Here is a 24,360-nt window from a genome sequence, read left to right as displayed (position 1 = left end):
AAATAAGAGTAAACCACACGTGGAATATATGGTAAGACCCTTTCTTTCCTGGATGTAGGCTAGGAATTAAAATCTCTTCTAAAACATGTCATTAACACAGTGAAGCTTCTGTGGAGTTCTATTTTGTATGAATTTCCTTTTTTCTCTTAGCCCACTGTTCCTCTGCTAAGGAGGGCTCATACTCTGTGAAGAACAAAGCAGAAAATGCACATGTAACAACCGGGTAATGAATCCCAGGAAAAACTCCGATCTCCTCTCTATCTCTGAAGGTTCCAGGTTGCACGTGGGGCTCAGTGAAACCTCAGGAGGAAAGCGTGGGGAGGTGCCCCAGCACCCGCCGAGAAGCCTCAGGACCACGCTTCCTCCAGACACGCTCCCTGGGGGTTTCCTACCCGCGAACAAGCACAACCTTACTCAGCTGCCAAAAGCATCTTAAATATTTTACACTCAGCCTCCAAAATCCAGCCACTCAAAAGCATCACCAAGTGGCTTTGAAATAAAACACTCACTCTGACCACATAATTGAACCTTCGGGTGTCCTGGATCGCACTGGAGAAGTCTAAGCGATTAAAGGCTTCCCCCAAGGTACAATAGCCGTGTCTCTGGAAAAAACAGATACACAATACTTAAAATTCGCTGAATGAGTCAATGAGTCAAAATGAACTAACAGTTAATGTCAACCAGTCTGTATGATTTTTTTTTTTTAATTTTGGCAAAGGATGTTAGTTTTTTATTTATTCCATATTTAGATGAGAGTAAAAATAAAGCAATACTAAATTTAAGTCATTTATGTATAATCCGGATCCCATGCACTGGCATTTTTACACCACTGTTGATATAACGACAAAAATAGTTATTAAATGTCTTGTTGATTTGTTTTGTTGGGATGTGTGTGGGGGAAGGTGACATTAACCCTAAAATCATAGAATAACTGGATGTGTTCTGGCTGTACAACTACAAATACATACTCAAAGGCATGGCTATTGTGAAGAAGCACCTGCTACGGACAGACATGTGGACACGTTCAAGTCCTCTGCAGGGAGTCACATGTGCCCGCAGGCCCAGCCTGGCCTGGCCCAGCCCAGCCCAGCCCAGCCTCACAGGATCAGGGTCAAGGGGCAGCTGAGCGGGTGGGGTTGGGGGGAGGTTCTGAAAACCAGCATTTGGGTGGAGAGGGCTGGGGCGATGGAAGTAGTGGTGGTCAGTGTCCAGGCTGGGAACCCAAAACCTGAGAAGCCAGTAATTAGGCCCACAGGTCCAAGAGGCAAAGGCCACAAGGGTGACATGAGTAACTGTCTTTCAGGACCAGAAGCACTGCCGTTCTATTTCAGATGTTCTCCCTCAACGATATGTCCTATACTCTACTGATTGGTACAGATGTGTACCTCAGGTTGCAGGAGACATTTTAAACCCTATCTTCTGTATCTGAAATACTCAGAACACAGATATTCACCTCAGAGTTGTCGGGACAGAGAGTGGGGAACAGTCACAGAAAACACGAGACAGATTTGCCTCACATTTCAAATTGACACAGGAGGGGGTCCAGAGGGCGGCTGGAGCAGGAGCACCGTAGTCTCAGACTAAGATGGCTGATCTGGTTCTGCACCCAGATCCCAACAATAGTCCCAATGTGCCACAAGTCAACAACATACATTTATTTAAAACATTCAATATGTGTGTTAACTGAATACCTACTCTGTGCAAAATATCTTCCTGTGAGCTGTGAAGGAAGTAATTAGACACAGATCATAATCTGAAATCAGTCCCAGCTGATAATTCTTCTCTTCTCAGTGAACAGAATTCTAAATGCTAGTGTAACAGATTCCTTCCAGGCAGCCACCATCTCACCACAGCCTCTTCTTAGGGGGAACTTAAAATTGCACATTTGAGCCACATGACAGCATCCACCTCAGGGGCTGTCCCATCTGGGGTTGGCCACGGGAACAAAGCAGTAGACAGCTGGCCTGCAGCAACTGAGAAGACTAAAGGCATAAGGTGGTGGTGAGAGTGGGGGAACCCCTTCCTGCGCCTGCCTGTGCCCCATCCCCAGGATCCAAAAAACACCCCTGCACACTCGCAGGAAGGTGCCCTTCTGTTTCCTGAGCCAGCCTCACCTGGATCTCCGTCCTTTGGTCAGTGTGGTAATTCCCACAGTAAAGTATCTAACAGTCTTTCCTAAGTTCAGATTAGGTTAGATTCCACCCAATACCTTCCAACGGTGCCCTGGAGTGTATCTTAAGGATCAGAGTGGTTTCACATTCATTTAACAGTATTAACCATCACCAAAGAGGTCAAATAAATTCTGTCTCGAATCAAGCCCTCAAGCTTCTAGAAAGCTGGGCTGGTTTCAAAACACACATCATTAACACTTCTGGAACACGTTAACTTATGCTAAAGTAATATATGCCCCCTAAATTATTTTCCCCAATTGCTGCAAAATAAGGCAAATGTTTTTCTCAGACTACAGAAGGAAACAAGCCTCCCCAGATACCAAGCAGAGAAAAAAGAAACATGCAGAGTTGAGGTGAACAGACTGTTTGCAAAAGAAGGTAGGGGTAGGGCTCAAACTGCTCTCTGCAGATTCCAGTTTAATTACTAATGCACCTTAGCTAATGTACAAAATAAATGAGGGGTCTACAAATGTCCTCACCCTCTCAAAACACAGGAGAGCCAGGACACATCCCCATCAGTCCCAGAGGCTCACTATGAACAGCTTGGGGGGGACAGTGGGAGAAAACATCAAAGTACCTGGGGATCCACACTTGTTCTGAAATAGCCCTCTGCTGATTTAGATTTGTACCAGGGGCCCTGACATACACTATGCACACACACAAATCACTGTCTTAAAGACACTCACATGCTTTCACCTGCCAGAATGTGAATAGAGATTCAATACTGCAAAAGAAATAATTTAATGTGACATCACATATTCAAGAAAAATAATACAAAATATACTCTTATTTATAACAGAATACTTACTTCTCTTGTGCTTTCTTTATGGACATAGATCCATTTTTCACGATAAAAACCTAGAATAAAAATTAACTTTATTTTAAAAATCTGTTAAATCATTACAAAATGAAGAGTTTAAAGAACTTCAGTAGCTGCACATGCTAAAAAAATTATCTGACATTGTATGGATAAGAGATGTCTTTACTTGGCTAAATGTAAACAGAACTGCTTTGTTTCCTAACAGAACAGCATCTTTTTAAAGGTGCTGAAACATTTTTACATGAGAAATGATACGACAGAACCAAGTCTTAGTAACTCAGAAGAAAAGAGTGAACTGTGACTACAGTCCTATCAAAACATATGTAGCTATAAACATGCATTTTGTATACACCCTAATAAAATTTCCTCCTTTACTGCCTGTCCATGGTATTCCATTTAAATACATTTTTCCATGTTACTCAAATCCCAAAGCTTCCACAACCACACAAAATCTATGGGATGCAGCAAAAGCAGTCCTAAGAGGGAAGTTCATAGCGATACAGGCCTCCCTCAAAAAAGAACAATCTTAAATAAACAATCTAACCTACCAGCTAAAAGAATGAGAAAAAGAAAAGCAAGCAAAACCAGAAGTCAGCAGAAGGAAGGAAATAATAAAGATCAGGGAGGAAATAAATAAAATAGAGATTAAAAAAACAATAGAAAAAAATCAATCAAACCAAGAGCTGGTTTTTTGAAAGAGTAAACAAAATCGACAAACCTCTGGCCAACCTCACCAAGAAGAGAAAAGAGAGAGCACAAATAAGCAACATAAGAAAGGAAAATGGAGAAATTACAACCAATACCACAGAAATACAAAACAGCATATGAGGATACTATGAACAACTATATGGAAGCAAAATGGACAACCTAGAAGAAATGGACACGTTTCTGGAAACATACAGTCCACCAAGACTGAATCAAGAAGAAACTGACAACTTGGACAAACCGATCACTAGAAATGAAATAGAATTAGCAATAAAAAACTTCCCTGTGAACAAAAGTCCAGGACCGCATGGCTTCACTGGGGAATTCTATCAAACATACAAAGAACTCATACCGATCATTCTCAAACTCTTTCAGAAGACCAAAAAGGAGGAGTACTCCCAAACTCATTCTATGTAGTCACCATCATCCTGATACCAAACCCAGAAAAAGACACTCCCCCCAAAATGGAAATTACAGGCCAATATCACTGATGAACATAGATGCCAAAATCCTCAACAAAATATTAACAAACAGAATCCAGTAGCACATAAAAAAGATCATACACCATGATCAATTTGGGTTCATCCCAGGGACACAGGGGTGGTCCAACACACACAAATCAATCAATGTGATACATGACATCAACAAGAGAAAAGGACAAAAATCACATGATCATCTCAATAGATGCAGAAAAAACACTGGATAAAATTCAACACCCATTTATGATAAAAAACTTTACCAAAGTGGGTATAAAGGGAACATATCTCAACATAATAAAAGCCAAATATGACAAACCTACAGCCAGCATAGTACTCAACAGTGAAAAGCTGAAAGCCTTCCCACTAAAATCTGGGACAAGACAAAGTTGTCCACTCTCACCACTCCTATTCAACTGAGTCTTGAAAGTCCTAGCCTCAGTAATCAGGGAAGAAAAAGAAATAAAGGGGATCCAAATTGGGAAAAAAGAGGTAAAACTGTCACTATATGCAGATGACATGATACTATATATAGGAAACCCCAAAACCTCCACACAAATACTAACTAGAGCTAATAAAAGAATTTGGCATGGTGGCAGGATACAAGATTAATGTACAAAAATCAGTTGCGTTTCTTTACACTAACAATGAATCAACAGGAAAAGAAAGTACAGAAACAATCCCTTTTAAAATTGCACCCAAAGTAGTAGGAATAAATCTAACATAGGAGGTGAAAGACTTACACACGGACAACTACAAAACATTGATTAAGGAAATTAAAGAAGACTTTAAAAAACGGAAAGATATCCCATGTTCCTGGATTGGAAGAATTAATACTGTTAAAATGCCCATACTACCCAAGGCAATCAACAGATTTAATGCAATCTCTATCAAATTACCCAGGACATTTTTCACAGAATTAGAACAAATAATCCTAAAATTTGTATGGAATCATAAAAGACCCAGAATTGCCAAAGCAATATGAAAGAAAAAGGATGAAGCTGGAGGAATAACCCTCCTAGACTTCAGACAATACTACAGAGCTACAGTAATCAAAACAGTGTGGTATAGGCATTAAAAACAGACACATGGATCAATGGAACAGAAGACAGAGCCCAGAAATAAAGCCACAGACCTATGGTTAACTAATCTTTGACAAGGGAAGCAAGGATATACAATGGAGAAAAGACAATCTCTTCAGCAAGTCGTGTTGGGAAAACTGGACAGCAGCATGTAAATCAATGAAGCTAGAACACTCCCTTACACCATACACAAAAATAAACTCAAAATGGCTTAAAAACTTAAATATGAGACAAGTCACAATAAATCTCCTAGAAGAAAACATAGGCAAAACATTATCTCACATACATCTCAGCAATGTTCTCCTAGGGCAGTCTACCTAAGCAAATGAAATAAAAGCAAAAATAGACAAATGGGACCTAATTAAACTTACAAGCTTTTGCACAGCAAAGGAAACCATAAGCAAAACAGAACAACCACCTACAGAAAGGGAGAAAATATTTGCAAAAGATGAGACTGACAGGGGCTTGATTTCCAGAATATACAAACAGCTCATACAACTTAATAAGAAAAATACAAACAACCCAATCTAAAAATGGGCTGAAGGCCTAAACAAGCAACTCTCCAATGAAGACACACGAATGGCCAACAGGCACATGAAAAAGTGCTCAATATCACTAATTATCAGAGAAATGTGAATCAAAACTACAATGAGGTATCACCTCACACCAGCCAGAATGGCCATCATTCAAAAGTCCACAAACAATAAATGCTGGAGAGGGTGTGGAGAAAAGGGAACCCTCCTACACCATTGGTGGGAATGCAATGTGGTGCAGCCATTGTGGAAAACAGTATGGAGATTCCTCAAAAGAATAAAAATAGACTTACCATATGATCCAGCAATCCCACTTTCAAGCATATATTCAAAGGGAACCTTAATCCAAAGACACCTGCACCCCAATGTTCACAGCAGCACTATTTACACTACCTTAGACATGGGAACAACCTAAATGTCCATTGACAGATGACTGGATAAAGAAGTTGTGGTATATTTATGCAACGGAATACTACTCAGCCATAAAAAATAATAAAATAATGCCATTTGCAGCAACATGGATGGCCCTGGAGAATGTCATTCTAAGTGAAGTAAGCCAGAAGGAGAAAGACAAATACCATATGATATCACTCATATGTGGAATCTAATTTAAAAAAAAGACAAATGAACATATATAAAACAGAAACAGACTCACAGACATAGAAAACAAACTATGGTTATCAGGGGCAAGGGGGTGGGAAGGGATAAATTGGGAGTTCGAGATTTGCAGATACTGAGTGATATATACAAAATAGATAAACAAGTTTATACTGTATAGCACAGGGTACTATATGTGATATCTTGTAGTAGCTCATGGTGAAAAAGAATATGAAAGTGAATATATGTATATTCATGTATGACAGAAGCAATGTGCTGTACACCAGAAATTGACACAACCTTGCAAACTGACTATACTTCAATTAACAAAAAAACCCCCAAAGCTTTGAAGACTGTGACTCCATCCCCCATGGGACCCTCCAAGGCCCACGATGGAATTCACTAACATGTTCCCAGTAGCACAGGGCCTTTCGGAGCCCCTGTTCCCCACCCCCGGACCCATCCTGCACAGCTTCCAGTGCTGACCACCTCCACCTGCTGCTCCAAATCAGCAGCATCTCCTGCACCAAAGTCCAAAGTCAAGACACCTCAGGTTCCACATCACAGCTTTGGGGCAAACTGACCGGAATTCAGGATGGCTATTCCACATTCAGACACAGAGGCTGTTTTATGGGTTTTGCTGTCTTTTGTTTTGCTGCTGCAAATCTTACTATTTACTCAACTAAATGGCTGAGCTGTGAAAGCCTGACCACTAAGCCAGCGGGAAGCAATGGACATGGTGCTGCTACTCACATACCTGCATCAGCACTGATGTCAAAGCACTCCAGGCACCAGCATCCTTAACAAGTGAAATATCATAAAATTATTAATGAAGATGATCTTACATTGAGTATTTGTGTCATTTCTAAAATGGTCCTTTTTCCTTTTTTTGGATGCATATTCATGCTCTTCATTATTGAATATTTCTTCATCTTCACTATTTAAGATACTGAAAAAAAGATACATCTTATTAAAATATTTTGACAAGGATTTCATTTGTCACCAAAAATTAAAAATAACACCTGGTTTGTAATTCAGGAGACCAAAATGAAAATCATGTTAAATTCTGAAAGCAACCAGTTAATTTTCAAAGAAACAAATCACAGGTTTGAAATTATAAGGCTACCATTCAATTTTTTGTTGTTGTTGCTTTGTTTTAAAAAACCTGAGATTTACCCTGGTTCTTTTCAGAATGTGATATCTAGAAGTGATGAATATGGTTTAGAATCTCATAAGGACTTAGACAATACTCAACCAAGACAGTTTCAGACTGTAAAACTATAAATAAAATCTGAATTAAAACATTTTTTTCCACTTGAATACATCCAATTTTAAGCTTTCCCATTTTCTGCATGAAATAAGAAATTAAAATCATATGATAACTAAACAGCTTGAACACATTTTCTTTAAAAAAAATTCTTTCTTGTAGTTAAAAAAAAAAAAAAAAGACTATGCAAAAAGCAGCCCGCCCCCTCAAAATTGAAGATGCACACGATTTTTATTTTCAGCACACTGATAACTGAGCTGTTTCTGGTCTGACAGCAAGGAGGGCGGTCTGTGGGGCTGAGCTGGCTAGCAGAGGCCCAGGGACTGAGGCTCAAAACCACAGGAGTAACACTGCTTATTTCCCCATCACTACTCAGCCAAGAAAACTGTACACAAGGAGTTCCAGTCAAGATGGAGGGGTGGTAGGACCACAAGCTTGCCTCTCCTCGTGACTACAACAAAACCACAACTGAATGCTAAACAACCATCGAAAAACAGACTGGAACCTAGCAAAAAAGATCTTTTGCAACTGGAAACATAAAGAGGGAACCACAGCAGGACTGTAGGAGGGGTGTGCTCACGATATAACTGGGCCCCATACCCCCCAGGTGGGCGACTCATAAGTTGAAGAATAGTTAAGCTGCCGAGGCCCTCCCACAGGAGTGAGAGCTCTAAGCCCCACGTCAGGATCCCCAGCTTGGGTCCCAGCATTGGGAAGAGAAGGAGACCCAAGGACATCTGGTTTTGAAGGCTGGGGGGCTTGGCTCTGGGAGCCCCATGGGACTGGGGAAAACAGAGACTCCATTCACTTGAGAAGTGTACATGGAAACTCATGTGCACCAGGTCCAAGGACAGAGGCAGTGATTTCATAGGAACCTGGGCCAGACCTGCCTGCTGGATTTGGAGGGTCTCCTGGGGACGTGGAAGACGGCTGCAGCTCACTCAGGGGACATAAAAGCTAGTGGCGGACATTCCAGGACTGTTAATCTACATGAGCTTTCCTGGAGGCTGACATCTTGATTGGATCATTAGCACCAAGACCCAGCCCCACCCAGCAGCCTGTAGGGCAGCCTAAGGTCAAACAACGTACAGGGTGGGAACACAGCCCCACCCATCAGCAGACTTCCTAAGTCACAAAGGCCTCTAGACACAGCCCTACCCGCTAGAGGTCCAGGACCAAGCTTCACCCAGCAGTGGGCAGGCACTGGCTCCTCCTGCCAGGAAACCTGCATAAGCCTCTAGTCCAGCCTCATCCACCAGGGGCAGAGTCCAGAAATAATAAAACAATAATCCCAAAGCCTGTGGAAGGAACCCACAAACATGTAGAAAGACAGATGATATGAAGTGGCAGAGGAATATCTGCCAGGCCAAGGTACAAGCTAAAATCCCAGAAGAAGAAATAAGTGATGAGGAGACAGGCGATTTATCTGAGAAAGAGTTTAAAGTAGATGGCCAAGATGTTCAGAGAATGCAAGAGGAATATAGATGCACAGAGTGAAGTTTTTAGCAAAGAGTTGGAAAATATAAAGAATACCTAAACAGAGTTGAAGAATAAAATCACTGAAATGAATAACACACTAGAAGGAACCAAGAATAGACTAAATGAGGCAGAAGAACAGATCACTGAGCTAGAAGGCAGATTAGTGGAAATCACTACTTCAGAACAGAAAACAGAAAAAAGAATAAAAAGAAATGAGGATAGTCTAAGAGCACTCTGGGACAACATGAAACACTCTAATATTCATATTACAGGGGTCCCAGAAGAGAAGAGAGAGACAGAGGACCTGAGAAAATTTGGGGAGACATAATAACCAAAAACTTCCCCAATTTGGGAAAGGGAACAGTCACCCAAGTCCTGGAAACACAGAAAGTACCACACAGAATCAACCCAAAGAGGAACACACCAAGGCACATAGTCATTCAAACTGACAACAATTAAGGATAAGGAGAAAATATTAAAACTAGCAAGAGAAAAGGAACAAATAACATACACGGGAACTCCCATAAGGTTATCAGCTGATTTTTCAGCAGAAACTTTATAGGCCAGAAGGGAGTGGCATGATATATTTAAAGTGATGCAAGGGGGAAACTTACAACCAAGAATAGTCTACCCGGCAAGGCTCTCATTCAGACTTGATGGAGAAATCAAGCTTCACATATAAGCAAAAGCTAAAAGAACTCAGCACGACCAAACCAGCTTTACAACAAATGTTGAAGGACTTTCTCAAACCACAAGAAAAGAGTAGAAAAAGAAGAGAGAGAGAGAAAAAAAAAAGAGACCTACAAAAGGTTGTTTTGGCTATTCAGGGTATTTTTGTGGTTCCTTATAAATTTTGGAATTGTTTGTTTTAGTTCTGCGAAGAATGTCACGAGTATTTTGAGGGGGGTTATGTTGGAGCTGTGGATTGCTCTGTGTAGTGTGGCCATTTTGATAGTGCTGATTCTTCTACGCCAAGAGCACAAGAAATCTTTCCATTTCTTTGTGTCATTTCAGTTTTCAGAGTATAGGTAACCTCCTTAGTTAAGTTTATTTCTAGGTATTTTGTTATTTTTGATGTACTGGAAATGTCTTTGCTGGTAATAAAATTCCGGTTTTTGAAGTGGAAAAAAAAAAAAAGTGAATGAAGGGCTGCAAACGGCAAAATAGCCTTCTTTTTTTATGGATGAGTTGTATTCCATTACACACACACACTGCATCTCCATCATCTATTCAACTATTGATGTGCACTTAGGATGCTTCCGTATCTTGGCAATCATAAATAATGTTGCTGTTAATACCAGGGTGTATGTATCTTTTGGAGTTAATTCTTATTTTGTGCTTGGCTTTATTCCTTTGATAACTATGTAAGTTTAAAAAGCTAAAGCTCTAAATTTTCTTAGAAACAATGAACAGTACATATATGTAAATTTAAAAAAATTTGTGCAGTGGAAAAAAAAAATCTATCAAGCCATGAAAGACATGGAAGAAACTCAAAAGACATATTACTAAATGAAAGAAGCCAGTCTGAAAAGGCTACAAACTGTACAATTCCAACCAAACGACATTGTGGAAAAGGCACAGCCATAGAAATAAAGACTGTGGTTTCCAGGGGTTTGGGCAGAAGGAAGGAGGGAGGAATGAATAGATGGAGCACAAGGGATTTTTAGGGCAATGAAATTATTCTGTATGATAGATATTACAGTGGCTACATGTCATTGTGCATTTGTCAAAACCCATACAATGTACACCATCAAGAGTGAACCCTAATGTAAACTGTGGACTTTGGGTGATCATAAAGTGCCCATGTTGGTTCATTAATTGTACCAAATATGCCACACTGATGAAGGATGTTGGGGGTAGGGGAGTATATATGTATGGGTGGGGAGGGCTATGTGCCAACTCTGTGCTTTCTGCTCAGTTCTGTTGTGAACCTGAGACTGCTCTAAAAGAATAAAGTCTATTTAAAAAGAAAAAAAAGAGGCCAATGCAAAGGGGAAAAAGACCACCAGAGTTAATTCATAAAAATATTTAAGAATGTCCTGGTCACTCTCAGTGAATATAAGAAGAGAGAACTGTGAAATAAAATTTATATTTTATGGCAAGACAAGAAAATTTAAACAACAAAGTTTCTCTGCCCTTTGGCCTCCTTTCTGCTCACACTGTACATTGTGCATCATACATTGACCAAGCCTTCCCCATCAGCAGAAATTTCCACTCAACCATAAGAAGCAACATTCTCATAAGACAACTCCTTAAAGATAACATTCCTTCTTGATTAAGGGGTCACGTGGTGCTTAGGTCTGGGTTATGCAAACTGTCAATACACCATTCGATGCCTGTCTCAGAAAAGGTTATGTAACTGTGTCTTGACTTCTGAAGGGCAGAACAGTTCTCAGAGTTTTCTGAGATACTCTTCCTTGGTTGTAATCCTCAAATTTGGCTTGAATAAAATTTTCCATTTCTTTCTTTAAAAAAAAAAGGAAGAAAATTGTACACAAGCTCCTTCCACTAACCAGTACTCACTTTTAACAAAAACAGCTGAATTTGCCAAATGAATCCATTTATCACTGTCAGAATAGACTTAAACAACACTGGCAATAGTCGTAAATTATCAAGACAGGCAAAAGTGCATTTAAAAAGACAAACAAGTTACCATTCAGTGGCAGGCGTTAAATATACCAATTCACAGAAACTGGCTGATCCTGGTTGTAGCTCATATTTAATCTCACACTAGTTCACTGCCATTGATTCAAATACGAATGTAGATGCTTTCAAATCTGAATAGCTTTTCTAACTACAATCACAAACACATCAAAGAAAAGCAGAAAACCACTGTTTCCAGAAACAGTGTCAAAGAAATGAAGCCAGGTGCCAGGAGCGGAGAGCTGACCCTTCTGTCACAGGAGACGAGGGGCCCTGGGGAAATCCCTGAAGGGCCGGCCCGCCAGCCTCTCTTGTCTGAAGAGGGAGACAGACCGGGAGACAGGTGTACATGAAGGGACTGTGGAGCATCTCCACGTTTAAAACATGCCTGTGAAGAGACTCTTGCACCCTTCACGTGGGAGGGGCGGCTTCACAAGGATCTCAGCAGCAAGGATGTTTTTTAAGTTGTAGACATCTTTTAAATGGATAAACTTTAGAACTTTTAAGAGAGGTTTCTATCTGCTTATCATTAACCTCCACAGTTTCACGAGTGTTGCCTGAAAGAGCAGAGTAATCAGTACTCAGAGTGGGGGCGGGCGGGCAGCCCCCAAACTGGCCGCGCTGAAGTGAGAGCCATTCCCTCTGAACTTCGTCCTAAAATGTGGCGAGAAGTAAGCAGGAGGGTATTTAAAGGTCTTCTATTTTCATGCCCATTCAGAAAAAAGAAAATTAACAAACTTACTTAGAGTCCCAATTGCCTAAATGATTTTTACTACAATGATTTTTCCAATTTTAGAAAACCCAGCCTCTAAATCAACAGGAACAGGAGTGCTCTGTTTCCTAAAAACATCCGGGGGGAAGATAAGGTCTCATTTTACATAGTGATTTAAAATGGTGGTAACATAAAATTTTACCTTCTTTCTCAAATTCTAGTTTTGTTTCTAAAGTAAAACTGCTTTTTCTTCTGGGGGAAAAATATCAGATGTTTGCCTCAGTTTCAGGCCATCCCTGACCCCACCCCACAGGTATGGATGTGTGGTCTGGTAGCAGTGGGCAAGAGGAGCAGAAAGACAAGAAAACAGGCAGAGCGTGAAAGAAAGGCAGCGGGATGGGGGAAGGAAGGGTGCTGACTATCTCTCCGCTCACTTGTTGACAGTGCGTGTCCACAGTGCTGTCACAGAGCCTTCTGTCTTAGGAAGGACCCCCTGCACTGAGAAGCTCCCATTGGCACTACTTACTACTGCAAAGGAGTCTGGAATGAGTCTGAATGCAAGTGGGTACGTAGGAGTGTTTTCGGGGAAGGGGCTCAGGGAGACGGGAGGCCACGAAGCTGATCAAGCAAACATGTCCTGCTTGTATTCTCTAATTCTGTGTGTGGAGACACTCCCAGTAATGTGGGATGAGGGGAAAAAGGATACGTGAGGAAAAAACAAAGACCTGCAAATTCCTTAGTGCAGATGTTGCAGTTAACACTCTCTCTCACGCGTTACAGCTTTTTTTAAAACCAACACTCTGTAACCTATTTATCCTACAGAAGTGACTTGAGGAGTCTCCACACTGAATCATGGACATTGGGACACCTAACATTTCCATATACACTTAACCAACTCTAAATTTTTAAAATTTGCTATAAAAATTGTAACACAAAAATAACCTTGAAAATTCTTAACTGTGTAATACTAATTACCTAATACTAACAGTATATGTAATTATCAACTCTATATAAATTTTACAGCCATCAACATTAAATAAAATTCAAAATGACAGAAACGCCTCAACAGAAATTCAACATATATTACCTGTTATCTTTGCTATAATCTGAAATGTAAGATTAAATACTGCCAAAACCAATCTCTAGTCTGAAGAAGTAAATTCCTGTCAGAAAAACAGATGACCTGTCAGTTCAAAATCCACAACCGATAATTATGCAAATGTGAGAAAAAAATGAGCAGTAAAATCTATGAGGAGACCTATGACCCTGTGGAGGAAGAGGGCCCAAGCCTCCCCACACTCACGCACACCAGGCCGCACGCCTGCTTCCGCGCCCACAGTCTGACTTCCACCTGGACCACGGCCACCAGGGGAAGGACAACCCCGGCCTCCCTGGCAGCTGGTGCTCCAGCCAGCGAGTTGTGGGGGACGTGCCACCTGTGGTACAAGCACCCTCGGCCACCTCTACTCCAGCGGGTGGGGTGCAGATGCACCGGGCCAACGCCACCCTGCACGGAGCAGACGAGGCCGACTCTGGGCAGCAGAGTGAGAAGATGTCACCGTCTGAACAAAGTCGCTACACAGCCTGGGCCTCTGAGAGAGAACATCTCATGGGCCTCCGATGCAGGCTGCCACAATCGTGTCTTTTAACTTCCTCAGCTCTAATGGGAGGTTAATAATAATAATACTCATCTCTCAGATTATCATAAGGATTAAATGTTTTAAACAGAAAGAAGAAAGTAGTATCTCTGGGTGGGTCCTAGGCATCTACGAGGCTCAGTCTTCAGCTGAATGACGTGCTTCCTCCCTCACACCAGCCCTGCGTGGGGGCGACTCCCAGCCACAGTGCTGTCCTGGGGCTTCACAGAGACACGAGAAACAAACAAAATCCATAAATGTTCAGCAGGAAGTGACACAGCTTTGCTGAGCTGCAACTCACATGCTGTGACTGATGTTACACTGGTTATTCTCCCTTTCAAGTTCCTGACTCCAGGGCTCACATCTTTTCCAGCCATCTTCTGTTTTAATCCAACTCCATCCAGGAGATCTCCAGTCCTGACCCAAAAATGGCATGGTTCTATTAAAAAAACGGTTAATTTATGTTAAAAATGTTATGTGTAATTAGTAAAAGTTTCTTTCCATTTATAACATTTATTCATTAATTTCTTTAATGATTTTTTTGCCTAGAGTATTTGATTTTTTATTTAAGTATAGGTGATGCACAGTATTACATAAGTCACAGATGTACAAAACTATGCACAATTTTTAAAGGTTATTTATTCATTAATTTTAATGAATGAAGTTCTTACTTAACATTTAAATGTCTGCACACGCCTTCAGTGCTAGGCAGGCACCAGTGATGGGACAGTGGTGGTCACACAGCTGCACTAGAACCGGGAGATGGACAAGCACTGCTGATGTTAGCCCAAAGCTGCGTATCTCACTCACACCTGACAGAGAAGAGTGTGGACAGGGAGTGAGGAAAAAAAGGGAATATTAGACCAAACAGAGAAAACTTGCCAGAAATCAGACGCAACACCACATGAAACATTCCTGCTCAGCGACGCCGAAGCTGACAACGTGAGGGGGAGTGGCTGCCAGCGAGGATGGAGAGCAAGTGAGGGGCAGTTAAGTCAAAAGAGCTGGACTTTACTCCGAGGACACTAAGCAGCCAAGGAAGGGGCTTTCCTCAGGGAGGGAGGGTTTGACCAGGTCTGAGGGTCACAAAGAACTCAGGGTGACGCTGCCTCCCGGCCATTGCCCACTGTCTCCACAGTAACAAGTGCTGTGCAAACAGCGCCTGTCTGCAGCCTGCCTTCCTCCAGGAAGTGCAATACCCACCCACCTGCACCGAGGCCAGGTACCCCAGAGCGGCCCAGCAATCACCGAACGGTTCACCCAAACGCACAGAGAGACCCACGGCTGGGAGAGGGGTGAGGCTGCACAGCAAGCAGGAAAACCATCCGCATTGAGTCAGTAAAGGCATGGGGGTGGGCAGACTGGGAGAAGGCAGCCAGGCAGCGGTGCTCAGGGCCCTGACATTTAAAGGGCAGCAGGTGAAGATGAGCTGAGAAAGGCACCGAAAAGCAAGAGCCACGAGAAGAATGTTTTTAGGAAAGAAATGATCAACTGAAGAAACTTACAAAGAAGCCAGTATGGTAAGAATTAGAAAGCATACATTGACTTTAGCTACAAAAAGGTAGTTGATAACAGAAACAGTTTCAATAGAGTGATGTGTTATATAAACCTCATGTCCTAGGTAGATTTGAGACATTTCATCAGTTTGGAAAAATATGCCACAGAGTACAGGACAGATGAAAGTGTTTAAATACCATCTCCCAACTATATTTACCATTACAAAAAACAGGTTACTAAATAGGCATTTATACTGGCTTAAGAAAGACAAAAAAATTTCAGAAGAAAATAATAAGTCTTCAACAATACTTCTGGGTCCACCTACAAGCACCCAATTACTGAACTGGAGTATGAAACGGATGAAGTACATGACGAAGTAATCCAAGAGGATTTCAAAACCTCACTAAACTAATCAGGAATCAGAACACAACTTTTCCAGTCACATACTGTTTAACTTAGATTCCTGCTTTAGAGGACAATCAAAATAATTCCTTAAATCTCATCACTACTTTGATAAGCCTCATCTTACAGACTTGTTTCACAACTACTGATCACCCTAAAATGTAAAAGCCACCACCATGTCCAGTCAATCAGATTATTTAAAATCGTCTCCAACAGCATGTGTCTGATATTTTGATTTTCATGAAGCTTCAGACACAGGCCAGAGAACACTCTTACAGAAGAAGGCAAGTACCATGATGAAGCAGATGATAATGGCAAATTCAGTCTCATAAAATACATACAAGACAACAATGTCTGTTAGGACCATCTCCAACAATTCCCAAAGTATCCCTGGTATCACATTTAAACTGTGTTTAAAAAAAAAAAAAAATCAAGTGGCAACCATGCAGAATGCTGCTAATAGGCCAGATATAGGATTACTTCAATGACAAACACTTAAACACAGACTAAATTTGTTATTACACTGTACGTCCCTTCCCTCAGAGTATACCATCTAGCTGATGAACTACAAAAACAACAGCAAAACAAATGAAACCCCAACCCCACAAATACGTAAATATATATATATATATATATATATATAAATATGTGCACATGAAAGTAATCAAAAGGTACAAACTTACAGTTATAAAATAAGTACTACTGATGTATCGTACATGATAGAGATAATTAACACTGCTGTATGAGTTACATCTTTAAATTGTTAAAAGAGTACATCCTGAGAGTTCTCATTGCAAGGGAAAAATACTTTTTTTCTATCTTTTTCTAACGTTGTATCTGTATGAGATAATAGATGTTCACTAAACTTACCATGGTAATCATTTCATGATGTATAAGCCAAATCAGTATGTTGTACACCTTAAACTTAGACAGTGCTATATGTCAATTACATCTCAGTAAAACTGGTTGGGGGAGGAGAGATTACGTAGAAAACTGTGCTTTGAAGAATTCCTTGTAATAAGAACAAATTTTAATGATTATAAATAATTAAAATATCCAAAAGAGGCTTTGTTAAATACATTCGTTATTACATTGGGGTAGTAAATGGCTCTTAACAATCAATAATTGTATGGATATTTATTAACACGAAAAGATTTTCAGGATATATTAAGTGAAAGCAACAAGTTTTAGGAAAATATATGTGATACTTCTATGTATTTCTAAATGTGGGCACAAACTTATACATGTGCATTGGAAAAATCTAAAAGCAGATATAGCAAAATGTAAACAGTGAATATCTCTGCATATTTGAATTCCAAGTGAGTTTACATTATTTTTTCTTTGGGACATTTTTAATATTTCTTTTATTACATAAACATTCATTACCCATGTGATAATTTTTATAGAACACAACTGATCTGAAAGGCAGAAATGGTGATGTTAATTTGTATTCTTTCGTGCAGCTAAAGAATCTTCCCCAGTATTTGTTTCATTTTTTTCCTTTTGTGATTTGTATGCTCATAGGTTTTACAAATTTATTATTTTAGTTTTCTTCTAGGATAATTTAGAAGTCTTCATATATTTAAATTAACATACTTGGTTTACCATTTAAAATACATGTGTAAATATGCATACTTACAATCTTGTAACGTGAGTACCAAATGAACGGTAAAGAGAATAACAAATTCAGAGTAAAAAGCAAATCACCTGGGAAACCTCTGAAGAGGAACTAGGACATGAGCTTGGCCCTAAAGCATGGTTAGCTCTTAAGTGAACAGAAAGGAAAGGAAAAAATACCAATCAAAGAAACAGTGGATGAAAAACTGAAGATGGGAAGACATGTAATATGTCTGAGAATAAGCAGAAAGGCTGGCTGAGGCAGAGAAATGTACAGACCAGCAGATGGAAAGGGGACCAGGAGAACGCTGACTGTCAATGGTATTTGGGCTTTATTCTCCAAATAATTAAAAGCTTTTGCGCAATCTAGCACCATGAGCAGTTGATTTGAGAACGGTCTGCAGGAGAGAATGAATGGGAGAATGGGGCAGAAAGAACGACTAACTAGGCAACAGAAACTTCGAGCCTACACCTCAGCCAACGTTAAGTACTTTTAAGACTTGACGCACAAACACCGCACTTACCTATTTAGACCCTACGCCCACTCACCACTTAATACACTTCTATTCAGGCCTCACAGGCAATCAACATTTACACTAACTTCCTACTGTGAAGTTAAGAGTCAGCCTGGTGTTTCCAGTGAGATAAGATTCTTTTTTACAACTACCAAAACTCTACAGATAACTCACGTTGACTCAAATATAGCTGGCCAGAACTTTTCACCTGCTAAGCGTTTGCATTTCCACAGGTTGAAGGAGTGAAAAGCAGCTAAGCAGACTGTGGAAATAAAAAAACAGTACATTTCCAAGAGTTTATTTTCAACACAGAGAAAAAGAAACTCTTGACATGAAAGAATCAGAACTAACCAAGAAACGTCTTTCCTTCAGCAAGCATGCTTTTTGTTAACTAGTGAGACCAGCAGACACTTGCTACATTAGTATGGGTCAGGCATCACCCTCGACAGTTTACCTCTATTATCTCATTTAGCACTCACACTACCCTACAAGGCAGGAAATATTACAATCCCCATTTTACAAGTTCAATTCTCCATTTTATAGATGAAAAAGAAGGCAAAAGGTTTGGTGGAGCTGGCATTTACACTCATGGAATCTCACTCCACAATCCATGTTCTATCACTCTCTTTTTATAACAGCAATTTCTGAACACCCTATAAAAACAGATATCATAAAATTGCAGGGTTTTATTTTCTTTTACATTTTTTACCTTATCTGACCTACATCACCAGGTGTGATCTAAAGTAATGGTCAATTTACATATAAACACACTAAGGCAAGGAAAACATACGACAGGAAATATAAATAATAAATTTGAAAAGGCTACATGTATTTTGCTATTTATTTTTAAGTTACATGAAAAGGAAGTGGTGTAATCAGTACTTACTGCAGTTATCAAGTTGATGTTCAAAACTATAACTGCAGAGCCAGAGCTAGTGCTGTACATAGTACAAACAAATAAGAAATAAACAAATTTCAGTGAAAATAAGGGTAAAGCAGTTTGAAATTCAGGGAGAAAAAGCTGGCAAAGGAGTTTCTTTTGTCCTTATTTCTTACTTTTCTTCATAAATTTTTAAAAAGTAATTTTCTTTGTTCTGCGATAAGGATGACTGGTCCTCAATTTGATAAGCATTTGGCCTTTTCTATTGCCTTCTTTTCCTTACAAGATTTCCAAATAACTGAGTCAAACAATTTAAGGTCAAAACTGAATATGGCTTTTAAGTGCGGAAGAATCTGGTCCAGAAAGAACATCAAGAAAGGGTAAACTGAGGGGCTGATAATTGGAAATGCGAGGTACTGCAAGAAGGCCTGAGAGACACAGACGCTTCGTGGAAATGGAAACCGTGTGCCCAGATAGGGGAAAACAGACTATGAAATAATAAGAGAAAGTGTATCACTTCTGACTAGGGCTGCGCGGTAAGGGTCTGGAAGACGCGAGAAAATAAGGCTCCACAGGAAAATCCACGAATTCCCCGATTCCTTCCAAAAGGGGCTGGGCGAAGGGTCAAACCGAGCTTACTGCGACGGGAAGGATGCAAAATTCAGAAGTATCAGCGTAAGAGAAATAAGCCAGGACGGAGACTGAAGACGAGCCCGGAGCCACAGACACGGGAGAACGCGGTCGCACCCAGGCAGATGCTCCAGGAGGAGGGGGCTCGGCGGGGCGGGGGCAGACGGGGAGACCCGAGGGGAGGAAGGGAGGGGCCGGGAGAAGCGGAGAAGGAGTTCGAGCCTGGGAAGCGGGAGGGTGGGTCGGGGGAAGGGAGGCGGAGGGCGGATCAGGCGGAGGCGGGTGGAAGGACGAGGGGTGGCAGGGGGACCAGGGTGGTGGGAAGGAAGACCTGGGGAGGCGGGGGGCGAGTTCAGGAGGGAAGGCGGGGAGACGGGGGTGGTGGAGGACCTGGGGAGGCGGGGGGCGGCAGGACGCCCAGGGTGGGCGGGGGTGGGGGACCGCGCCTTGTGCCCCGCGGACGGTCCCCGGCCCACTTGACGCGCGGACGCCGACAGTCCCCACCTGAAGCGCCCGTCGTCCGAGTCCTTACCTGCAGCGCCGACTGTCCCCGGCCCATCTGGAGCGCGGACGTCCAAAGGCCGCACCTGACGGCGACGCGTCGGCCTTTATTGCCGGAAGTCGTCCGCTGCCTACCGCGAAGCGCCGCGGGGAAGCCCCGCCCCCGGCCGCGCTGATTGGCCGGTGAGGCTCCGCGTGGCCTTGTTGCTACCCTGAGCCCGGGGCCGACGGCGCGCGCGTGCGCAGTGGGAGCCGCCCCCCGCCCCGCTCTTGTCCGCGCGCGCGCAGTGGGCCCAGCCCGCTTTGGGCGGGGTCCTGGCAGGGGAGGCCCCAGGTATGGTGTGTGTTGGCACCTGGGGAGCCGGGAGGGCGGCGTGGGCTGCAGTCTGATACCTATATACGCTCACCACAACCTACTTGACTTTACAGGCCAGCCGCCGCCAGAAACGGCTTGAGTTTCTGGAATGCAGCTTCGATTTGCCCCCAGCCCCTGTGCGCCTCGTTACCTTGTGTACTGAGTTTTAAGGCTCAAGTACTTTGTTTACAAACGACTTAGACTATTGTGCATATCTTTCTGGAAGGTGGGAAGTGCCCCCGAGGACCAGCCTCATCTAGGGGTTTTCCCGGTTAGGAGAGGCGAGAGCAGGGGAACAAGCTCTCAGCTGGGCTTCGGTTCGAATCAGAACCCGCTGCCCGGAGGCGTGGAAATCAATGAGTTCCTAAGGTCTCTGCCTCACATTCCCCGCAAGTAGAACGGAGACTATAATGGTGCCTACCTCACAGGAGCTGTATAAGAAACAACTGAGCACATTAAAAATATTAAAAACAGGGCCTGTTTGTTGTGAGCAGTATGTATCCGATCTCAGTATTTTTCTTGATGAAATATGTTTGTATGTTTGTATGTTTGGAACACGCTGCAGGAAGCATATGGTAGGTACCCATATTTTAGAAAAATATTTTAGTAAAGTATTCCTGGTGTGCTTGTCTTAATAGCGTCCTTTGTCTACATGCTTTTAAAATAATGCAAACGTTATTATGGAGGGAGGTCGGCAATATTTAAGAACCAGCCCCTTCTCCTCCTCCTCCCCCTCTTTCTCCTTCTCTCACGGTTGCGGAAATTCCATTCTGTGGACTTACCGTACTTTATTTAGATTTTCTCGATGGACGAACATTAGGTTCTTTCCAGTACTTTGCCATTAATACTACCCAATGAGTAACTGTAGTATGGGTCTTTATTTTTAAAATCTGTGGTGGGGTGTTTGCAGGTAAATTACTGTAATTGGAATTGTTAACGTCCGGGGTGGAGTTTCCATAGGTACTGCCAAGCGAAGACCCCACTGCCACCAGAGGGGTCATAAGGAGAGTATTAAGTTTAGCCTAATTTGCCAGCATCCACCTGCTCCTTGTGGAGGAATTCCACTGGCTAGGTCAAGAAGAAGCTAAGTAACAGGCATCCACAGAGAACTAGCTGGAGCCCATGGTCAACAATGGTCAACAAATACCTCTGAGAGCTCTTGTTCCCCTAACTGCACTCTTTGCTTGTAAGACAAACCTGCACACTGCCCTCTATAAACACCCCCCCCCCGTGGAGGAGGGGAGACAGTAGAGGGGGCAGAGGTGTTCCTGTGATGGTGACCTGTGGCTGGGGACCTCAGGGGAGGGCTCAGTGTGGGGAGATGGTCCCCTGGAAGAGCGGCCTACTCACCAAGCATCTGTTCGTCTAACATGTGTACCTGTTTGGTGATGGAAAATGCCAGGTTTCTTCATTTTCTTTAAAATAATCCAGTTGTGATTCTATCCAAGGACTTGGGACATTTAAATCATTGTTACAGCCCCTCCCCAAAGTTGGGGACCCTCGTAACGGTGAACTGGGACAGTCACTGGTCACAGGCGTTGCTGGGTACCTGCGTGCCTCACTTGGGCTTGGGGTGATGGCCAGCACAGGGGCCCCACTCTTCCTAGAGGCCACCACACGGCTGTTCCCAAATGCTGCACAGGACAGGGTGTGTGTCCTTGATCCTGAAATCTCAGCTTTGCTCCGGCCAGGCTCAGGGAATTGTCGCTTTTCCTCGTCCACCTCCTCTGGAACACATAGTAGGTTTAATGGCATCTTTACACACCACATGAAGACCAATTCTGTTTTCTATACAGCGATGATACTGGGGTAAGAAATAAAAACTAAACCAAGCCACCCAGACAGAACCCTGTCACCCTGGTGTAGAACTGGTAGAGCAGCATGTACCGTAGTGTCTCAAGCATGAACATGCCACACAGACCACATGCTGGGTGGGCACCATGGCAGGTGGTGTGGATGCGAGGTTGAAGTCCTTGATTTTCAGGAGCTCACTGTTCAAGGAAGTACAGGATGGCAAGCACACAGTGAAAAAGCAGGGTGATGAGGGCTATAAGCACGTACAAATCTGGAAGGGATCGGGGCCAAAGCTCGCCTGTGTCGGAGACACCGCCAGGCCAACAGGTGCGGAAGTGAGGCCACAGGGAGGAGCCAGCATCTGGCAATCTGTGTGTTTGCTTATTTGTTTCAAATCTCCTCTTGGTCTTGGGTCTCCTTACCCTTAAAACAGGGATTGGAACAGAATTTTATGGTTGTAAACCAGGTTGGCGGCCAGGAGCACATGGTGAATATGATGTAGGAATGGGGGCAGGGGGCATGAAGACTGCACTGACTCCTACAGCCACCTCACCCCTCCATTTCAGGAACTCTTTGCTTGCCCAGCAAAATGTATCATCAGCAGAATTCATCCTGAGAGCAGCCAGTCTGCACCCCCACAGCCCCTCACCCAACTCGGCAGCCGCTCTGTTCAGCCTGGTCCAATGCCACAGCCAGGTGGCCCTGCCGTGTGCTGAAACAGAGTCTGGGGGTGTTTACAGGCTGGGGCAAGTATTGTCACATAGAAATCCTGATAATCCCCTTTTCTTCTACTTCCCTTAACCCTGGTATACACCAAAAAGGAATCTTTACTGTCCTTGTTTTATCATTATAAAATAATAGAAGTATTTTGCTAGTTAAAAAACAAAAAAGGCCTTGGTTTCTCACCTGCAGTGAAGGTCATGGTATCTGCCTCTGAGGATATTGGGAATGTTAAATGTGTGAATATTTGTATCCATTTATTCAGCAAACGTTATTTCCCTCTGTCTTTCTTGCATGTTTTAGGCAGTGAACTGATCTATATGGAAAAGGTTAGGCTGCCTATAACCTGGCTTATGGACACATTTATGTTAATACATAGGACCCAGCACATTCCATCTTGGGCATTTATCAAAGATAAATGAAAACGTGTCCACAAGGAGTATGTGCAATAATGCTTGTGGCAGTTTTATTCATTGGAACAGCCTAGATACAAGAAAGTGGGCAGACAAACTGTGGACTATGCAAGTGGTGAATACCACTCCCTGGTGCAGAAGTGTGAGCCTCCGACATGTGGGACAACACGGGTTGTTATCAAGACTATTATCTTAGTGAGGGACGCAGGCACAGAGGTTCATGCAGCATGACTCCGTTCATGGGAGTCCCAGAACAGGTGGCGCTAACACGTGATGACAGAACCCCTTCAGTGGTGGGTTTGCAGGGCTGGAGGAGGGACAGAGGCCACCTTCTGGGGTGATGGAAAAGTCTGGTGTCATTTGGGACGAGATTACAGGTGTCTTAAATATGACTGACAGTGTTACCGTAAGTATGTTAAACCTCAGTAAACCATAAACCAAGACATATTTTTTCTATGGGAGGAACATTTTCTGACATCCTTGGTCAAATTTTATACACCATATTGAATAAAAAATCAAACAATCAGCAAATATGTTGAGTGCTTACCCTGCAGCCAGAATCCCATTAAGAGTTGTAGGAAGTGCAGAACAACATAGAAATCTTCCTCTGCTGCTGGGAGTTGTGGTCTGTGACTGTGGCAGGAAATGCATGTAAGAACTGTCAGAGAGCAATCAAACTTTTATTTAATTCAAAAGAACCCAAGGAAGGGCCATATCAGTTGCACAAATGGCTAGTAACTTTTATAGGGGGTCACAGGTGTAGAGAAATTACTTTGGCAGGTGAAAGGTGAAAAGCATAGTTTCATAACTTAGTATGGAATCTAACAGGGCAGACTTTTCTGTAACATCTCTTAGAGCCATGCTCACCTTCCTCTAATGGGAAACCCCAGATAGCAGATACTCCAATCTAGAAA

The 24,360-nt window shown here is 42.4% G+C and overlaps 1 protein-coding gene across 15 annotated transcripts in view; it reads right to left on the bottom strand.

The window, feature by feature from the left end:
* FBXO25 (F-box protein 25) overlaps nucleotides 1-20,350 on the bottom strand; it is a 69,597-nt gene extending 49,247 nt beyond the window's left edge. For 10 of the 15 annotated variants that reach the window (XR_012502369.1, XR_012502370.1, XM_074353340.1 and 7 more), the window contains exons 1-6: nucleotides 20,196-20,349; nucleotides 14,794-14,934; nucleotides 14,424-14,561; nucleotides 7,230-7,333; nucleotides 2,980-3,029; nucleotides 510-602 (exon numbers count right to left, since the gene is read on the bottom strand). Coding sequence is in view for 13 of the 15 variants with exons in the window: in XM_074353340.1 (XP_074209441.1) it covers nucleotides 510-602; nucleotides 2,980-3,029; nucleotides 7,230-7,333; nucleotides 14,424-14,557 (381 nt within the window). In the remaining 2 variants the exon portion in view is untranslated. Of the gene's footprint in view, nucleotides 1-509; nucleotides 603-2,979; nucleotides 3,030-7,229; nucleotides 7,334-14,423; nucleotides 14,562-14,793; nucleotides 14,935-20,195 lie in introns of all 15 variants that reach the window. The other 5 variants (XM_074353337.1, XM_074353335.1, XM_074353338.1 and 2 more) reach the window with 5 other exon arrangements.
* Between the last annotated feature and the right edge of the window lie 4,010 nt (nucleotides 20,351-24,360).

This window comes from Camelus bactrianus, chromosome 26 (assembly GCF_048773025.1).
Source record: "Camelus bactrianus isolate YW-2024 breed Bactrian camel chromosome 26, ASM4877302v1, whole genome shotgun sequence".
NCBI lineage: Eukaryota > Metazoa > Chordata > Mammalia > Artiodactyla > Camelidae > Camelus > Camelus bactrianus.
This window is presented reverse-complemented; position numbering and strand designations above follow the sequence as displayed.